The sequence below is a fragment of the Bidens hawaiensis genome, unplaced genomic scaffold (assembly GCF_021521415.1).
Source record: "Bidens hawaiensis isolate Kalapana, Puna unplaced genomic scaffold, B.hawaiensis_p1.1 tig00048538_1, whole genome shotgun sequence".
Taxonomy (NCBI): domain Eukaryota; kingdom Viridiplantae; phylum Streptophyta; class Magnoliopsida; order Asterales; family Asteraceae; genus Bidens; species Bidens hawaiensis.
The window spans coordinates 13,385-31,015 of NW_027498705.1; the positions used below are offsets into that span (position 1 = coordinate 13,385).

The window sequence follows — 17,631 nt, forward strand, 5'->3', positions numbered from 1 at the left end:
GCCGGTATTGACCCAATTTTGAGATAATGGGCTAAGATTGTCTAGCTTACATTCTAAAAAAAAACTATCCTGGTTGCAATTGGAAATTGATTTGTGGTCTTGAAATTTATGTTGGATTTGGGGTATCTTAATTTCAGTTCTTGTTATAGATTCAGAAAAGAAGTGGATTGGTTCCCGTATGTTGTATCCTTGGAAGAAACGTGATGAATGTTAGATATCCTAGTCTATCATCAAATTTAATCCAATTCAATATATAGGGAATTTATGGAAACTTATAATGAAAATTGGAACTTGTCAAAGTAATTAAAATTCAGTGGGACTGAATTTGAAGTTATAATCTATTAAGATGATACGAAATTAAACTAATTGAAATCTATCAAAACAAATTGAATTTGTAATGTGTAATGCCAAAATAATAACTACAATCGGGTCTCTACTAGACTACTAGCGATTTTCTTAACTAGAAACTAGAGAGGGAGGTTGTGGTATTGGCTAGGGCGATGGAGTCGGACACTGAGGTGGCGAATGCAAAGAGAGCGAGTGATATGAGTCATGAGATTCCAATTCTTTCGTTTAAATTCCTTCACGGGTTGGAATGAGTGTTGAATCCTTCACATGAATTATTAGTTGAGGAAACTTACACTTGTTAGCTATCAGTAAATCAAAATTATATTATATTATGTCGAATGAATGATCAAATATGTGAAATCAAAAAGTATTAAATGAACATAATAGTGCAGTTTAGCATCGAAGTCCCGTAGCTCAGTTGGTTAGAGCGTTGGTCTTATGAGCCGAAGGTCGCGGGTTCGAGCCCCGCCGGGACTATGACGTTTATTTTTTATTTGTGTTGTTGCCTAATGCTTGCCTTGACTGTTAAGAAACGGATCGCTTGATCCAACTGAAAGTGCGGCACACAACTTCAACACTACAAGACTTCAACAACAAAGCGTTATCCAACATTTTAATACCGCTAAAACTAAGAACATTGGTAATTGCATCCTTGTTATGAGTCAAAATTAGAACATTGGTTATAAAAAGTGGATGTTAATAGTTTTCTAATTCATTCAGTTTACTATGGTTACAAAGAAACCATTGACACTGTTCTTTCCGTAACTCGACTCGGATTTTGCTTTTAGGTATTGAATAAGTTCCTCTACGATTCATTATCGACCAACGGTTGCTATGGTCTAGAGAAACCGATTACTATGTTTCATTATAAACAATAACGTTTGGATGTGGCCTATTTGATTCGACTGAATGTATTTCATCACCAAAGATTCTTGTTACTAGACACAATAAAAGTGGGAAGCTTCAAGATTTGCACCACATCACCACAATCCGCCATGCTCGGGTTTGCCTCTCTCACAGCCAAAACCAGATTCAATCACACTGCCACCTCCCCTCACATAATCCGCTTTTGAACGTTTTTACAGCCTCACACTACCTTCCACTTGAGCCCTAACCCGCCCACAAAATATTTAACAGAGAACATCATCAAAACAAATTACTTTATTTTGATTTTAAAACCAAAACAATGCAATTGACATGGTCACATACATGGCCTAAAGACATGAAATCAAGATAATGTAGAATGTTGTTAAGAGCTAAACAAAATGCTTAATTTAATTCACACAAGAAAACTAAATCCATTGAATCTTCTCCCATCCCCTCTTGCTTTGTAATTTGCATAATTACTGCCAATGCCTATTTTTTTCAAAAACTATCATAAAGATTAATAAAACTTATATAAAACATGATGAAATTAACAAATAACCAAATGAGTATTATTTTCATACCTGTTTGAGGGAAGATCACCACGAATCAATGTCGCGAATCCGATGACGCAGACGACGGCCTATCGCGTTCCTCTCCACCTTGAATTCGTGCTGGAACCCAAAACCCCGAGAACCCACCCAAACCCGAGCCCAGGTGGTGGAAAGCCAGAGTCGGGTGTTGATCAATCCCGAACGGTGGCATCGGGTCGACCCAAGCACGAACCGAAGGCGTGGCGGTACTACTGGACTGAAGGGGTTCCCTCCGAGAATTGTTGCTAAACAATTCATTGGTTATTGGTTGCGCAAACAATGGGTGCAAAAGCGGCGCAGGCGAACTGAACACAAACCCACCCGGCTGGGTTTCGGGCCAACCCGACCCACCAAAATAAACATTACTGTTATTATTAACCTGCTGGGGTTTATTATTATGAAGAATTGGGTCTTTAAATGATTGAAGTGAAAGCCTTAAATCTTGATGATATTGCATACCTGAAGAACTATTAATATTATTATCACCAGGATTTGAAGAACCACCCATCGGAAAGAAAGACTTAATAGTATCAGCAATCGAGTCCGAATCAAGCGATTGAGGCAAAAAGCTTGAATTCTGAGAGCAACCCAGATGATTATCAACCAAATTATCATCTGGGTGTTGCTCAAATTGATCAATAATCAAACTTTCATTAGGGTTTGAGAATCTTGAAACAGTAGGTTTCCACGCCGGCAGCTCAGCGAGTTTATCAATGGCGGTTTTGGCGTTCTTAATCAGCCAATCGACGGCTTTGCTCGGCCTGTCGTAGCCGAGCCGGTCTTGCACGTCGTAGAATTGAATAGCGGTGTGAGCCGACAGCCGTACGCGGCGGTCACGTGGGCCTTTGGACGTGCAGACTTTGCTGTGGCGGTCTTTCCGGCCGGTGGACCGGACAATGTGGCCGCCTTGGACTTCGACTATCTCGCCGGAGCCGGAGTGTTTTGATCGGAATCTTGATGGGCCGGACATTTTTGCCGGTCCGGTGGCTGCCGGACGAGCTAATGGACGGTGGTTGGGGTTTTGGTTGGGTCCATGAACGCCTATTGTTTCTTGTTTTGTGGAGGTTAAGAGGTGTTTGTAAAGGTGAAGGTGGTGGTTGCTTTGAGGATCCAGAATTAATAATGAAATGAGTATAGAAATTTTATAAAAATAATTGTTTTTTTTTGTGAAATTAATTGTGGATTCAAGGCTATCCCATCTTGTGTAAAAAGGTTCAAGAAACAAGATTCTTTAACGGTGGAAAGTAAAATGATAAAGAGGGAGAAGTAGTACCTTTGTGAACAAGGGACAAGTTGATTTTTAAGTATTTAGAAAAGTGTTTTTGGCTAAATGTGTAACCATATCCTTAAACAAGTTAATATATGTACATGTATAGAACTATACATACATGAAGCTACTCTATCTATCTATTCTAATAAAAGGCTATCAATTATAACCACTTGTTAATTCCATAGCTTTTCTCATCTTTTTTTTAACTAATTTTAATATATAGTCTTTATCTTATAAGCCATTTTAATATATGAATTCAAGTTTATTTTTATTAAACGTAAATCCTAACCGATTCATCCATTAACATTTTTTATGAAATAAGAAAATAGAGAAATATAAAACTTGAAATTGCAGGTCTGTCAGAATAAAATTTTAATGTCACAGGTAATTGCAAATAAATAAAGGTGCATTATTGTCGAAAAATTTGGATTTGTATGGTAGTGAACTATAAATTGTTTTTAAATTGGAACTCGAGTAGCAGTGCATAAATTTTATATATGACTGGTTTCAAATTTGGATTTAAAATTTTCTCATGTGCATTTGAACTCAGAAATATGTGTATTCTCTTATTCTTCTTCAAACATTTTGTATAAATATTGCAAACATAGATAATACATAGACCTATTATATATATATATATATATATATATATATATATATATATATATATATATATATATATATATATATATATCTTGGTGTTTAGCATGAATCATTGAAGTTGAATATTATAATTATAATCCATATGTATAACAATTTACTAAATAAACTATCTGTCATTTATTTATATGACTTTTTTGTATAGTATAAAGGGTTTTAGCAATAAGAAGATCAATATTTAGTTTTTAATATAACGATTAATTAAATATTATAACAACTTCCCATAATAATAACTAATAACACGGGATTAGTATTTAAAATTTAAACATTCATTATCCAATACTTCCAATTATTATAAATAATAATTACTACATTCACTTTATGCAACTTTAAATCTTATAATATTATAGTAACCATGAATAAGCACTGTTATTTTGAATAATGGCTTCAAGGTTAGTATGTCTTTGTCATTTTTCTAGCAATTACATTCATATGAAATGAAACAAATCATCTTATTATGATTTAATTATCGGTTTTATATGTTGTTTGATTATACAATTGTTAAATGTAAAAACACAAATTCAATTAAAAATTTGCCATACACAGAATATTAATGACATCAAATTTATCATGATCAATCAATTTCAAGTTCTAAAGATTTTAAGGATGATTATATCATCAAAGTTCAGGTAACGAGGTTTTTGGAATAATCATGTTTTTTGGATAAACATGAGCAGAGCAGATGATCTCAAATGACATCATATTAGTTGATTAAAAGGTATGATATTTATGCGTATGAATATTTTTATTTTGTTGGTTTCATTGATATATTATCATTTATCTAGGGTTGGTATGTACTTGAAAAACCTTATTTTTCACACGGACAACTATACGTAGCCATATCAAGATTTACAAGCCGACATATATGTTACCCTATCAAGAGTTGCAAGCAGATATGGACTAGAGGTTTTGATTTTTGGATACACAATGCATATCGACCAATACAATCACAAATGTAGTGTACAAGAAAGTTTTTCTTATTTGTAACATATTTGTGTAATTTTAGTTATGTAATTTGTGTAACTTTAATGTAAATTGTAATTGTATTAACAATATATGATCATTTTGTTGACTATATTTCACTTAATGGTTAAATTTTAAAATTTTTATCAATTACCTGTGTAATACACGGACCTCAAACTAGTATATGTATATGTATAGAACTATACATACATGTACCTAGAGGTGGCAAAAGAATCGGTTTTAAACAGATTATATAGAAACCGGTTTGAAACCAATTGAAACTGTATGATCGAAACCAATTCGTAATTTTCTCCATCAAAATCGGTTCTAAACCGGTTAATCGAACCGAAACCGATCAAAACCCGAACCGAAACCGATCATAACTTGATCAAGAACCGGTTTCAACCCGAATCGAAATCGATCATAAAACTGTTTTCACTTTTGTTGACCAAACCGAACAAACCAAACCGGTTTGTGCATCCCTACATGTACCATATGTAATGTTAAAAGAGAGGAGATGGATTTAGCTTATTATTTAGGAATAATTGGAAATATTAACGGATTTTCTAACGACATCGGAGGGTTTTGCTAATATCACACACTATACGGCATACGCCCTGCATAGGACTATACGGGGCCCTATCCTGTATAACCCTATATGGGACGTATAGAGGCGGGATATAACCCTCCGTATAGCCTTATAGAGCACGTATAGAGGGTGTTTGGTGTCTAATAAGACAGGGAAAGGAGAATATGTACTTTTGTGGGGTCCACAAGGGGATGCAGTGTTTGGAGGCTTTTTTCGGTGTGAAATAGGTTGCTTGTGAAGTCATGTCTGAGCAAAGTACTACACATTTCTACACATTACACAACTAGAATCCTACTTTTGGGTATATGGTTACAGTTTAACCATATTGTTACATCCAAAATGCCATCTAGTTTGTGAAGTGTGATGACAATCCAAGCCCAAACAAATTCATGTAGCCTAATATTGTGTATCATAAGATTTTCCTTAACTATGACAATTCATGTCGAACCTACTAGACTACATTCCACAACAATAACATTATGATGTTTCTAATAATGTTCCCATCGTGCTAGTTTCCAACTCGGTATTATAAATTACAAATTTGATTTGTGAGACATGTCTTAAGAAAAACACGGGTGGTATGGTGCTTGTTCCCACAAATATGGTAAGGAGTTTAACTCTTTTACAAATTTAAAGTAAAGTGAAATTTTAGATGCTAGAAAATTACTATTAAAAAATAACAGTTACGAAAAGTTTTGTTAAAAGAGGTTTGGTTATCTTGTTAAAATTTCTCTTGTTACCCGCTTACCTTCTGTTTCGATATAATTTGAATACTTTATTACCAAGACTAGATAGTCACCTTATATTTAATTATGTAATTAATTCATATATAAATTTTCTTGAAAAAACAATGACTAAAATAGTTAACAAAATTTTTGAACCTTTCCTTTATATGCAACCTTTCATTGAATCATTATGAGTCTTTAATAGTTGCATGTGCTAAAAAGACAGGAGTTATTTTTTTGCTATTGACAAGTCAAGCATACTACTTTTCAAACTATACTTGGCTATTTTTATTAATTTGATTTTGAAAAGTCTAGGTATTTTGCAAAGTTATGGAGCTTTTTAATATACTTTATTACCATTCATTTAAGAGATCATTACATATATCATTGACTTCTATGCCTCTACTATGCTACTAGCTACTTTTTTATAAAGATCCATTTAACTCGTTCCAGATAAAGCACGACCTATAAGTTGACCCGTAAATAAGTCAACATGCAAAAATGAGCACCTCTAACCGATGGTTCGGTCAAGCTTATTATGACTTAAGCGAATAGTGCTAGTGTTGCGGCCCGACTTATCTACTCAAACGGGCAGCTCGGGGCGGGATAAAATAATAAATAAGGTAAGAAAAAGATAAGGCATGTAAAAACAAAGATTCTAGTTGTGAAACCACAGATAAGTACTGGTACAAGTAAAGCAAACAATGCAGTTCAAGTCATGTTACACACAAGATTTCAAGCGTGAATGATGACATCTTGTTTAACATACAACTTCTATTGCTTATGGTACAAGTCACATTTTAAAATATCTGCCTTTGTTGACATGACATCCTTTTCACCTGAACACCATGTGGTGTATTATTATAATGATTTATTTCATCATGTTGATTGAAAAAACAATTAGAAGAACACTTTTCTTGAATTTTTCTGTCTGATTGTATTTGTGGCCAACTGGTCTATCGTAATCTTTCTTTTTGTTTAAGAAACTAATAATATAATAATATTATTTTTTTTATGATTTTTTTTGTAGTTAAATACTTAAATAGCTTTCTTGACATGATTAGGTTTGTCTTTACCTTAATTAAACAATATTAATCATAGTACTTATATACATGTAATAGTTTTACTTTATTATTCTAAAAGGTCATCTTTGATCTTGTTGGACAAATTCCCTCACAATTTTTACTACAATAATGATTATGACTTGCCTAATATAATGAAACAAGATCCAAAAATCATTCATCTTTTCTTGAAAATAGATTAATTTATTTAACCCGTTTAGCATAGCAATTCCACTCATCAATTCATTCATAATAAGATACAAAGATATTTAAATTTATAACCTTAACATTTTTAATCTATTTATTAAAACGTGCAAACTCTTTTAAAAATAGCCATCTATGACTCTTTTAATAATGTTTACAGCTCGATTACAACCCGTCAACTCGTTTTGATAAACATGTTACATATTTTTGCTTGTGTCCCAATAGTATTAATGTATTTGACACGAATAAATGTATTAAAATAGCGTTTGGTACACAGAAATTACAGGTAAATTGAACGGATCATTATGAGAGAATGAAAATAGAGGTGTTTGTTTTGTCAATTGAGTAGAATCAATAATTACACAAGAAATCTCAAATCCACAAAAACCGTTTCTTCCCACCCCCTTCTTTTTTTTATTTCATTCTCCTTTCACCTTATTTTCCCAACACCACCACCTGACCACCACCTCTGCCCACCACAACCACCGTTGCTGCCGCCACCACCACTTGGCATCACCACCACCACTTGACCGACATAACCATCTTTGCTGCCGCCACCCGCCACTGCTGCCGCACCACCAAAACCACCACCACTGCCATTGCCGTTGCCATCCTTTTATTTTGATAAGTTTTCTTGATTTTAAGGTAAGGGTATTTGGTCATGTGTACTTCATTCACCCTTATTTTTGTCAACCAAACCATATAAAGTAATGATTCATTTCATTCTGATAGGTTAACCAAACAAGACAAAAAATAGTAGTTAATTTAATTCCCTCATTCAGTCAATTCTCTTTTTAATCCATTACCCCATATCAAACACACACTATTTGTGTTTTGGTTCATCAATTCAAGATGTTAACCCAACAACTGACACGATTGCTACTCTTAGGTATCGTCCTATAGCTACCAAACAATTATAAAAGTTCAAACTTTTGGTTTCAGTTTCTTTCCAAAGAAGAAAACTAGAAAACTAATTGAGCCTTTTAATCAATTGAGTTGTCTTCATCAACCTTCAAGCTATTGTCACCATCTTCATAGAAGGCACTTTTTGTGTGTTCTAAAATAATTGATTTTAGTTTTAAATTGACAGAGAGATTTGCAGGGTTGGAGGGGACCACAAGCCAGAAAGAAGTACCAAAAGTTGTTATTTATTGAGGAACCTAACAAACTCTATGACTTATTTGGGGTCCTGCTACGGATACCCAAACACCCCCTTATACGCATCGTATAGGGTTATACGGGGCATATTAGGTCCCATATACGTTCCGTATAAGATTATACGGGATGTATATGGAGACCCAATACACCCTCGTATAGCCCTATACGGAGCATATTGATGGATGTTTTAACAAAAGGAGGGATCTCCCTAGAATTCCCCTTTATTTGATTAGTTAGTTGTACCATTAAATACCACTCACAATGCAGAACCATCTATATTTTGCATTTTTAGATTAATCATGAATCAAGTTCTTAAATATTGAATTGAAACAAAATCTAGAGGGAAGGGCACGTAAGGAAGAAAAATATATAGGAAAGGGCAGTGGCGAAGATTGGACGAGTTCGTCCGGGGGAGACTTAAAATGTATTAAAAAATTTATAAACGTGTGTGGGGGGGGGGGATGCGGGCTCAAATTTTAAGTTGAAAACGGATATACACTACGTATAAATTTGAGTAAAGTGTCATTTTCGTCCTTGTGGTTTGGCAAATAATGCGAATTTAGTCTAAAATGTTTATTTTTTGCATATGGACCCTCCACGTTTCTCAATTCTTGCCAATTACATCCAAATCACTAACCTCGTTAAATTTAATCGTTAAGTCAGGGATAGACATGTCTTTTAACTATTTCTTTATTATATGAGTAAAGTACCAAAATCGTCCCTGAGGTTTGGTCATTGCGAATTTGATCCAAAAATATTTTTTTTCGCAAGTAGACCCTCGATTTTTCCCAACCGTTGCCAATTTTGTCCAAATTGTTAACTTGGTCTAAATTCAACGTTAACTTATAGGTGATACTGTCCTTTTACATGTTGTTTACATTATTATTATTATTATTATTATTATTATTATTATTATTATTATTATTATTATTATTATTATTATGTGTTTGTTCGATGACATATATAACACTTCACGATTCTTATGTTTGAATCCAATATAGTATGCGTTTGTTTATTCTTCTTTTTTTTTGGTCATATAAGGGGTTTAGCTCAACGTAATAATAATAACAATGTAAACTAATATGTAAAAGGACAGTAACACCCCTGAATTAACATTGAATTTAGACCGAGTTAACAAATTGGACAAAATTGGCAACAGCTGTGAAACATCGAGGGTCTATTTGCGAAAAAAAATATTTTTGGACGAAATTCGCAAATGTGACCAAACTTCAGGGATGATTTTGGCACTGTACTCATGTAATAAAGAAAGAGTGAAAATGTATGTCTACCCCTGAGTTAACGATTCAATTTAACGGAGTTAGTGATTTGGATGTAATTGGCAAGAATTGAGAAATGTGGAGGGTCTATATGTAAATAATAAACTTTTTGGATTAAATTCGCATTATTTTCCAAACAACAAGGATAAAAATGACACTTTACTCTATAAATTATTTTTGATAAAAACAGGTAAATTTACACCATTGTGTAAAAAAACAGGAGACTTCGTCCCTGGGAAAGGGTATTTGGCTTTACCAAGAAAGAACTAGATTTTTACTCTTTCTCTAGCAACATGGGTTTTTGACAAACATAAACTAGCTTAGACATTAATTATTATATATTAATTTATGATCAAAATAACAAAATACCATGTATTATGTTATATATAAATACCATTAACAACAAATATATACAAAAATCTAAAAATGTATACTAATAAAATATTTATTAAATAATAAAAAAGTCAAGCCTGAACCAAACTCTAGCTTGAAAAACCACTCATGTGTCTAGCTCAAGTTTTAAAATGATCATTAAATGAATAGAGCCCTAGACCTTTTAAGTTAAATGAGTCGTGATCAAATCTAGACAGGCTAATACTCAACTAAGCTTGACTCATCTATTCCCGTTAGAACAAACCATGCTAGAGTGAAAGGCAGGAGCCAAGGAAGTCAAGAACTAGGCTATAACATATAGTGCACAAATTCGGATTTTTCAATACCCGGTTCTGGGTATGCAACCAATTATTGGTTAAAAACCATAACTGGATTTTTCAATACTAGGCTATAACATATAGTGCACAAAAACCATAACTGGAGCCAAGGAAGTCAAGAACTAGGCTATAACATATAGTGCACAAATTCGGATTTTTCAATACCCAGTTCTGGGTATGCAACCAATTATTGGTTAAAAACCATAACTGGTGAGCCTGGTTCCAGGTAGGGTATGGAACCGGGCACTCTATACCCGGGTATTTTAATACCTTATTTTCTGATATAGAAAAAACCCTAATTTAGGGTAATTTTTGAGTATTTATCGGGTATAGATTTGGTTTTTTTTGGGGACTATACTTTTTGAGATATATTTTCGTTTTAGATCCAGTATCGGAAGAATCAAGGTTTTGGGTATTGGAAAAACGCGGTTCTGGTTTTTGGGTATTATTGGGTATAGGTCAGGTCCAATTACGGATACGAGTTTTGATACTGAATTGCATACCCTATGCCTAATTGCTTACCCTACAAGTAGGTTCGGGTCCGGGTACTAGAAAACCAGTTCTAAAAAAAACCCGTTCCGGGTATTTTAACTAGGTATGGCTCCGGGTTTGGATTTTTTTATGTACCTCTAGCCTATAATATTAAGTCGCCATTAGGGTCGTCCAAACCGCTCGTCGCTCGAACTCGCTCACCGCTCGCTCAGAAATTGATCGAAAAATGCTCGCTTCGCTCGATTGTAAATGAGCCACTCTGCTCAGTTCGGTTTGTAAACGAGTCAAGCAACGAGCCAAGGTCTGCTCAGCTCAGTTCGGCTTGAATATTTTTAATTTATTATATATATATATAATTATACATGAACAAATATATAAATATAACAACACACATAAAATATAAGTATACAATTTTTTAAACCATTTTAAGTTTTCATATTCCGTCAATTTTATAGTTTCATTCTTTCAATTCAAGTTTTCAAAATATTAGAAGTTTATTTATATGTTCATTATATCTCATTTCAAACTTATTTCTCCTAAAAATTTACCACATATTTCACGATTGTCTAAAAACTACTAATTTGTTTACAAAATATATTATTTACAACCTTCAAAATTGTTTCTTATTGAAACTTTTAGAGTGAAAAAGTAATGAATAACGCTCGAAAATCGCTCGAAAATCGCTCAATGTTCGATCGAAAAATACTCGATTCGATTTGGCTCGTTTCGATTTTTGCTCGATTCAAATTTCAGTCATTCGGTTCGGTTGTAAATGAGCCAAGCACGAGCCAAGCAATGAGCAAACCTTTGCTCGGCTCGTGAACAGCCCTAGTCGCCATGACAAGACCCAACGTTCATTGCACACGCAAGGCCAAGACTAAGAGAATTTAATCAATCGGACTAACAGATTTTTTGTTAGTCGGGTTGGGTTAGTTGGTTTTTAATGACTCAATCCTGATAACGAGCTGTCAAGATCTAGTGCTATCTGGGTCCTTGGGTTTAATAGTTTCGTATACGTTCGTAACCCAAATAAGCTCAAAGCCACAAACTACTGGGCCTTATAAATAAGTTGGGCTAAAAACAACTCAAGGCTGCAGTTTTGTAAATCAATATAGGGCCGAAACTGAAGGAGGTGGAAGCCTGGAAGTGGAGTAAAAAACAACAGTTTCGGAAATGGTACCACAAATAAACCCAAAAAATAAATTCGTCAAAGTCTACGCATTCAGTCAGGGTTGGTTAGATTCGTTATGGTACTGGATCTAAAGCCAAGGGTAAAACATATAAAATATAAAACCAAATAAAAAATTCAAAAATATAATAAAACAAATAAAGAAATCAAAAAATTAAAAACAAATAAGAAAATCAAAAAAGAAATTTTTACACCAAACCATGCATTTTTATTATATATATAATAAGTCAATGTTTTGAAAAAGAGAATAAATACATATAACTAACAGTAGGTCCGGTTTAAACCACTAGAGTGCATATAAGTATAACCCAACTGTGACGGTACGCCTACTTTAATTTAAGCATCCCAGATCCATATAACCCAAACTGTGACAGTATTTTATGTGAAAAAGTTACACTGAAATGACAAAAAAAGACCTATAAAAATTGTAGTTATAAAGCGCCTACTGTTTGAAGTGATCTAAGAAAAATATTGAAATACTAAAGTATGTTAGCACTAGCAAGTCATCAAGGACTGTTGTGTGATGCTTTGTTTAATGCTTACATGGAAATAGGTTATATAAAAGTTGATTATGTGGCTAAATGTGACATGATTAACCATTTTGTGCTCATGGATAGTGCTAAAGTCATTACTGTTGACTTTGTATTGTTATTTAATAAAAAATACTAATCATTTGCTTAAGAAATAGAAGACTAATGGTTAAAGGTTCGCTTTTATAAAAGTCAACCTCATTGTGCACCTCATAACTTACAAAGTGGACTCTATGCATTATACTCAAAAACAATGTTTACAACTTTAAATCCAAGTGCATATACATATTCTTCTGTCTTTAGTTTACAGAGAGCCGAGGCACAAACAAAAATAGTAGGACACACACTCTAGCAAAATTGATCTTCAAAATTAATTAAAGTAACAATTTAATTTATTGGGAAGTACCAAAACGGTCCTTAGAATTAACTTTGTTCTAAAGTACCAAAAATAGTCTTCCGAACTAATTAACTTTGTTATTCGGTATCAAAGTTGGTCTTCAGTATCGAACATTTTGTTTTATCATAACCAATTTTGGTCTTTAGTTCAAAATTGTTGATAAGAACCGACTTTAGGCTATGTGTAGTGGTTTTAGCTAATTTTTTAGTTAAAATGACACATAGGCGCCATATAGATAAAAATAAATTCATTATATATCCTTTTAAATTAAGTGTAGTGGTTTTAACTAATTACATTATTACTCAATCATTTTCTATTTACTTATTAATTTATTATTCAATAAACATAATAAATTAAATAATAAAACCACACAATAATATATTAGAATACTTAAATAAAATAAAAGTTATAAGCACGTAAGAAAAAACGATACTTGAAAAAAGAAGATACTTGAAATAAAAAAAAAAGATTCTAGAACAATTTTTATTAAAAAAAGAATACTTGTTCGTTGGCACATGATATTTGGCTTGTAGTTCGTTCTTATTTCGCCCGAATCTGGCATGATCTTCGGATGGTAAATGAAACAAGTCATTTTCCATAAAGCAAAATTGATATCGGTTTGTTTTCCACTCTAAAACCTAATAAGCGGTTGATTTCAGATTCCAAGGTTCCTACTTGAAATATTATCTCAGGATTAGGGATGAGCTCGGGATGGTACCGGTACCGACCAAACCCGATCCCTAAAATCCCGATCCCGAAATTTGGAAATAGTTGGTACCTGTACCGAAATGTTCGGTTCGGTACCGGTACAGTACCGTACCGATCCCGAAAACTCAAAACTTGGTACCGATTTGGTGCCGAAGGTACCAAATCGGTACCGGTACCAATCGGTAGCTATACCGAAAACGCTCATCCCTACTCAGGATTCATGAGGATCGGGCCTTAGCCTTTGCATCATCGCTACTGATCGGGCGAATCGGTTCTTCAGAGAGATCAATATCAAGGTCATCATCGGTGGTCGTTTAAAATTATATGGGTGTGGGCTTCGTTTCGTCGTTGCTTGTTGATGTTTCCGATCACGTAGACGATATACAGGCCTTTAGTTGAGAAAACAGGGAGTGAACTAATGTATATATATATATATATATATATATATATAGCATGTATCGGAAAATTCCTACTTTTAAAATGGAAGTTTCCCATGGTACGAGGTCATGTATTAAATGTCCTAACTATGTAAAAGCCCGTTAAAGCCATGACGCGCAAAGAGTGTGGCAAACAAAAAAGGAAGTGTAGTAGTGGTTTTAACAATAACTTGGTTGCCACATAAGCATTTTTAAAGCCCTAAAAGTCTCCACTACGTCTAGTTTTATTCTTCAAACAAAAACCACTTATTAGTAATAAATGTAGTGTAAAAAAAATGAAACCGCAATAGTTATGACATTATAACCACTAACTGTCATGACATTTTATGAACGGTTACAATTAATGGATCATTGCACCGGTTAACTCCTATATAAAGGAATCATTTGGTGTGATTTTATGAATCAAATTTCACAAATTTGAACATCTTGTTTTGTTGAAAACTTTTCTCTTATCCGATAGTCACAGATGAAATCTAAACACACTACATTAAATTGTGTTAGTATGGCCATAATGGGATTGGGCATTTTTCTAGGATTCATGATATTATAGTTCCCCATGAGTACCATTTTTTCATATTGTTTATATAATTATAGGAGTGGGTTATTGTATAAGAATAGCTTATCGTACATTACGTACGCGACCTTCCAGAGCGTTAGATTACAAAACATATGGTGGCAGTTTCGTAAATAACCCAAAACTAGTTCGTGATCAAATTCATCAATTAAAATCGATTATGATCCAAATTTTGAACTCCTCGCTATCTCGTCCAATTTCTAAACCCTAATAAGAGCTTAAAGTATGAAGTCTCAAAAGTCTAAAATCAAAATAGAACGTCGTTGAACATCAAGAATCATCAAGTTGATCAAAATTTGATGATTTAATCAATCGAATTGATGTGTAGGAGGCTTTAGAATCATCAATCGATATTAGGGTTCAAAGTATTATGTTTAAACGTTCTAAACAAAACTGAAATGTTCAGTTCAAAACTTAAAACGTTCATAACAAAAAGCAAAGATCAGTACAAAAATTTAAGAAGTTCAGAATCAAAGAAAAGCTAAGAAGTTCAGAACAAAAAAAAATTTAGAAGAAAAAGCTGAAGAAGTTCATGTTTAAATCTTTTACATTTAAGGTTATCCTAAAATGTTCAACCTTAGAGCCTAAAACGTTCAGGCTTAATCTTGATACATTTAAGGTTAAAACCCATCACTCAAAACTCAAAATTGATCAATTGAAGCTTCAAATTGATGATTAATTGGATCAATTTCAAGGTTAATTGATTAATTAGGTTCATCAATTTCAATTTCAACTCTTATCAAAAGGTAAACAAACCTATGAACAGCAATAGTCGACGATGTATGACAACTGTGGAAGGTGGCTTCGACGATGGATGGTTAACGAAATCGTTGTACGATGACGGATTGCTGAACGGTGAAGGTGGACGGAATCGATGGGAGCAGAGGTGGACGAGGACCGGCTCGCGTGGTTGTGATTTAGGGTTAGCGTGGTTATTGGACCTATAGTATGATAAGGGATTAATGTATCGGATTCTTTATCTATAATTATAAATACATAATATGTGCTTTCTAATTCACCCAAACTTTAAAACCTTTTACCAACTTTGTTAGGTTTAAAATGATCGTGGTGTTATCAATTCAGATCCTTAGTGGAACTCTTTCTCTCTATTGTATCCATTACAGATGTTCTGGTGGAGCACTTTTTAGACTATAAATAACCAATATTGTTTATCTAACAACTGCACTATATATCAAACACTAATTAAACAATCTCTTTCTTCTACCTTTTCATCCATTGGACATCGAAGTAAACAAATAAATAAATGTAGGGATGGGGAGAAAAGACATGCCCATTGGAGAAAGTCAAATTGTGCATGTTTTATATATCCTTGAGATTTAAGTTTAAATTAGTTGGTCACCAGTATGATAATATATATACTTATTCAATGATCAACTCTTATATATAAGGTGGAAATTTTGTTGTCAACAGGTGCAAGATTATTAATTTGTTAGATTAACTACTAAAGGGCATTTCTTTAAAATCTTTATGCTATTCAAGACAATGGGTTATTAGACACGCGCGTCTAGTTAGATCATGTAGTTACCCAAAGCCAATGAATATTTTGTTTACCGCGATCCAAACATTTACCATACGAGAGGAGACAGTCTGCAAGTTTCGATTTATTGAAAGAAAGAGATAACCAAATAGATATAAGAAGATATAAGAATATGCATAAGAGTGCACCCCATCAGAATACTGTTAGCTAGACTAGAAAAATTTCCATTGCATAAGGCCGAACCTTAGTGACATAGAGATAAAAAGGTTTTATATGGAACACAGCTTGTGTACTGTATGCAGTGTGATTAATACCATCACATTTCTTGCTGCAGATTGGTTGGTGCATACAGCATACTTTATTCCTAGAATGGTGGCGATAAAACCGTAATAGTGTTATACGTACTCTATCTAGGGGAAAAGAACAACAATCATCCCCGGTAAAAAATCTCACTAATAACAAAGCTACTAGTAGGGTTTGGGGAGGGTGGAATATAGGCAAATCGCACATCTATCCAAAAAATAGAGAGGGCGTTGCTTCCAGAGACACAACCCCAAAGAAAAAAAATCAACAAATTAATAATAATAGTAGACTAATAAATAGATACATGAAAATAGTGATAATAGTGACGAATACTAAAATACTAAAAAATAATGTAAAAATAAAATATTACAATATTATATCATTTAGACCTTGCAAATAAATAGATAAATACTTAAACATATTATATTAAGTTGGATTAAAAAAGCAAGAAGAAAATATGACAAAAAATAATCAAAGCGATACGAAACAAAAAAAGGGAAAGAAAACCCCCTAAGATATGTTTCTAACTAAAAACTATGCATTGCTTTACATGTTTTAACCTTAATCCTACGTCTTCAAGAATGATATCCTCAACCATATCCTCAAAGAGGTGCATATCTATCAAATAATACCTGATCCTCTCATCCCAAGTCAGCTTGGGTCTACCTCTACCCCTTCTACCCTCTATAGTAATATTTTCTACAGGTCTAACAGGTGCTGTCATTTGTCTTCTTTTTACATGTCTAAACCATCTCAATCTCCCCTCTCTTTCTAATATGCTAGTCACCCTTAATCTCCCGAAAAACGTCATTTCTTATTTGGTCAAACCTTGCGTGCCCACACATCCACCTTAGCATTCTTATCTCTGCTACCTCAAACTTACGCAAATGCGTTTTCTTGATGGTCCAACAATCTGTTCCGTATAACATTACAAGTCTAACCGCAATCCTGTAAAATCTTTTTCAATATGCACACTAGCTTTTCAAGGACAATTAGTAATGAGAGAGAGAGAGGGGGGGGGGGGGGGTTGGTTTATGATGAAATAGTGAAAACACTTACCTAAACTTGAGTTCCTCAAGTT

General features: G+C 33.7%; 1 protein-coding gene and 1 non-coding gene across 2 annotated transcripts; one reads left to right on the forward strand and one right to left on the reverse strand.

Moving 5' to 3' along the window:
• Nucleotides 1–751: 751 nt before the first annotated feature.
• On the forward strand, nucleotides 752–825 carry TRNAI-UAU (transfer RNA isoleucine (anticodon UAU)). Its single transcript has one exon. It is a non-coding gene; the product is annotated as a tRNA-Ile (tRNA).
• A 727-nt stretch (nucleotides 826–1,552) lies between these two features.
• On the reverse strand, nucleotides 1,553–2,784 carry LOC143597576 (transcription factor TCP3-like). The gene is made up of 2 exons (XM_077076051.1): nucleotides 1,797–2,784; nucleotides 1,553–1,694 (listed from the first exon to the last, which is right to left on the reverse strand). The coding sequence occupies exon 1, from the start codon at nucleotides 2,773–2,775 to the stop codon at nucleotides 1,822–1,824; it is 954 nt and encodes a 317-aa protein (XP_076932166.1). The 5' UTR covers nucleotides 2,776–2,784; the 3' UTR covers nucleotides 1,553–1,694; nucleotides 1,797–1,821.
• Nucleotides 2,785–17,631: the final 14,847 nt, after the last annotated feature.

Coding starts and splice junctions, on each gene's coding strand:
- LOC143597576 (XM_077076051.1), bottom strand. CDS start 2,775: ATGTCCGGCCCATCAAGATTCCGATCAAAACACTCCGGCTCCGGCGAG.